The sequence below is a fragment of the Morone saxatilis genome, unplaced genomic scaffold (assembly GCF_004916995.1).
Source record: "Morone saxatilis isolate NCDOM2014 unplaced genomic scaffold, NCSU_SB_2.0 Contig22, whole genome shotgun sequence".
NCBI classification, from domain to species: domain Eukaryota; kingdom Metazoa; phylum Chordata; class Actinopteri; family Moronidae; genus Morone; species Morone saxatilis.
This window is the reverse complement of record NW_023339785.1, coordinates 24,746,037-24,747,354: the sequence shown is the minus strand read 5'-3', so window position 1 is coordinate 24,747,354 and position 1,318 is coordinate 24,746,037. Positions and strand designations below refer to the sequence as shown.

Here is a 1,318-nt window from a genome sequence, read left to right as displayed (position 1 = left end):
CTTCCAGCAGAGGTTGAAGACATGCTGGAGCAGGGAAAGATTAGCAGTCCCCAACACAGTAATTCATCTCGTAAAGGTGGAATCTATAACATCAGCAGTTAGCCCAATAGTGAATAATGAGCACCAGTGAAACGTTCTGTTTAAAGATCCCCTTCAGCAGTCATTTTAAATTAAAATCAGGACAATCAGGGACAGTTTGCAGGTTCTGGTTTGAATCTGGCAGCAGATCTTTGTTGCATTAATGTTTATTATGGAAATGTTTCTGCTTTTTATCTCCAGATGAGCGGGAGGGCCAGATGAGCCACGTCTCCTCCTTGGACAGCCTGAACGGGACGCGCACCAGCAGCGACTCGGGCAAGGATCCAGAAGGGCCGGGGGGGCTGAGCGTCCCCTCCGACTCTGCGGGCCCCAGGGTTAGCCCAGAGAGACGGGGGTCAGGACCGGGGCCCGTCGTGGCCAGAAGGAAGAGCTCCGACACGGGCAAAGAGCCCAGAGTGGGCTCCTGGCAGGAGAGGAGGTCCTGCAGCTCTTTGTCCGAGAAAGAAACAGCTGAGTCTCCGGTCAGCAATGGCTGCTTCAACAGGTGGATTATCAGAAACACGAAGCACACTTTCACTATCGATTAATCTGCTCGTTCTTAAAATGAACCAACTGATGTCGAGTATTCTGCTCATACACAATATTTGGTTAAATTACTCGATTGTCGTTAACCTCTGACCTTTCCCGTCTTTGTGTCCCGGCTCCACAGTGTGGGGGAGGATGATCAAAATGCGACTGAGAAGTGCGGCAAGTCAAACGGAGTCGAACACGCCGATCCGGGAGAGGACGCACACGCCGCCGTCTGCACCGCCCCGGTCAACGGCAGCACCGACGCCGAGTGCTAAGATGGACTCCGAGGATCCCGGGCTTGTTTCTGTAACCTGATCCACGCATTTATTGGTTTAGGGTGGTTCACTGCGTCAGAACCAGAATGGAAGACTTTGTGGTACTTTTGTGTTCAGGATTTAGTGGCTGACAGCTGCAGGATTGCACCAGTTGAAATCAGATGGAATAGATCCTCCTCAATGCGTTACCACACTGGACCTTTAAAAATGAAAAAAAAAAACTCACATAACTAACATGTAGCTGATTTATTAAACAGTTTTAGTCCAAGCATGTCACCCTCGTGCTGTTGAAAAAGCAGAATATGAGTGTAAGTCCAGAGTTTGAACGTGCTTGGTGAACGCACCCTATCCTGTCATTGTAGAGGCCCTACCTCCTCAAACAACCTGTATCCGTCACTCATGAGTATTTGAGAAATCTTGCCAGCCTAAACCAG

At 49.6% G+C, this 1,318-nt stretch overlaps 2 protein-coding genes across 2 annotated transcripts in view; both read left to right on the top strand.

The window, feature by feature from the left end:
- LOC118333392 (shootin-1-like) overlaps positions 1–102 on the top strand; it is a 27,223-nt gene extending 27,121 nt beyond the window's left edge. The window contains exon 12 of the mRNA XM_035669000.1: positions 8–102. Within this exon, the coding sequence (XP_035524893.1) occupies positions 8–102 (95 nt within the window). The remainder of the gene's footprint in view (positions 1–7) is intronic.
- Positions 103–279: 177 nt separating this feature from the next.
- On the top strand, positions 280–1,006 carry LOC118333798 (the record flags this gene model as incomplete). Its single annotated transcript, XM_035669583.1, is given in 2 exon segments — positions 280–583; positions 749–1,006. Coding segments are annotated over 2 exon segments (440 nt in total), but the record flags the coding sequence as incomplete, so codon positions are not given.
- Between the last annotated feature and the right edge of the window lie 312 nt (positions 1,007–1,318).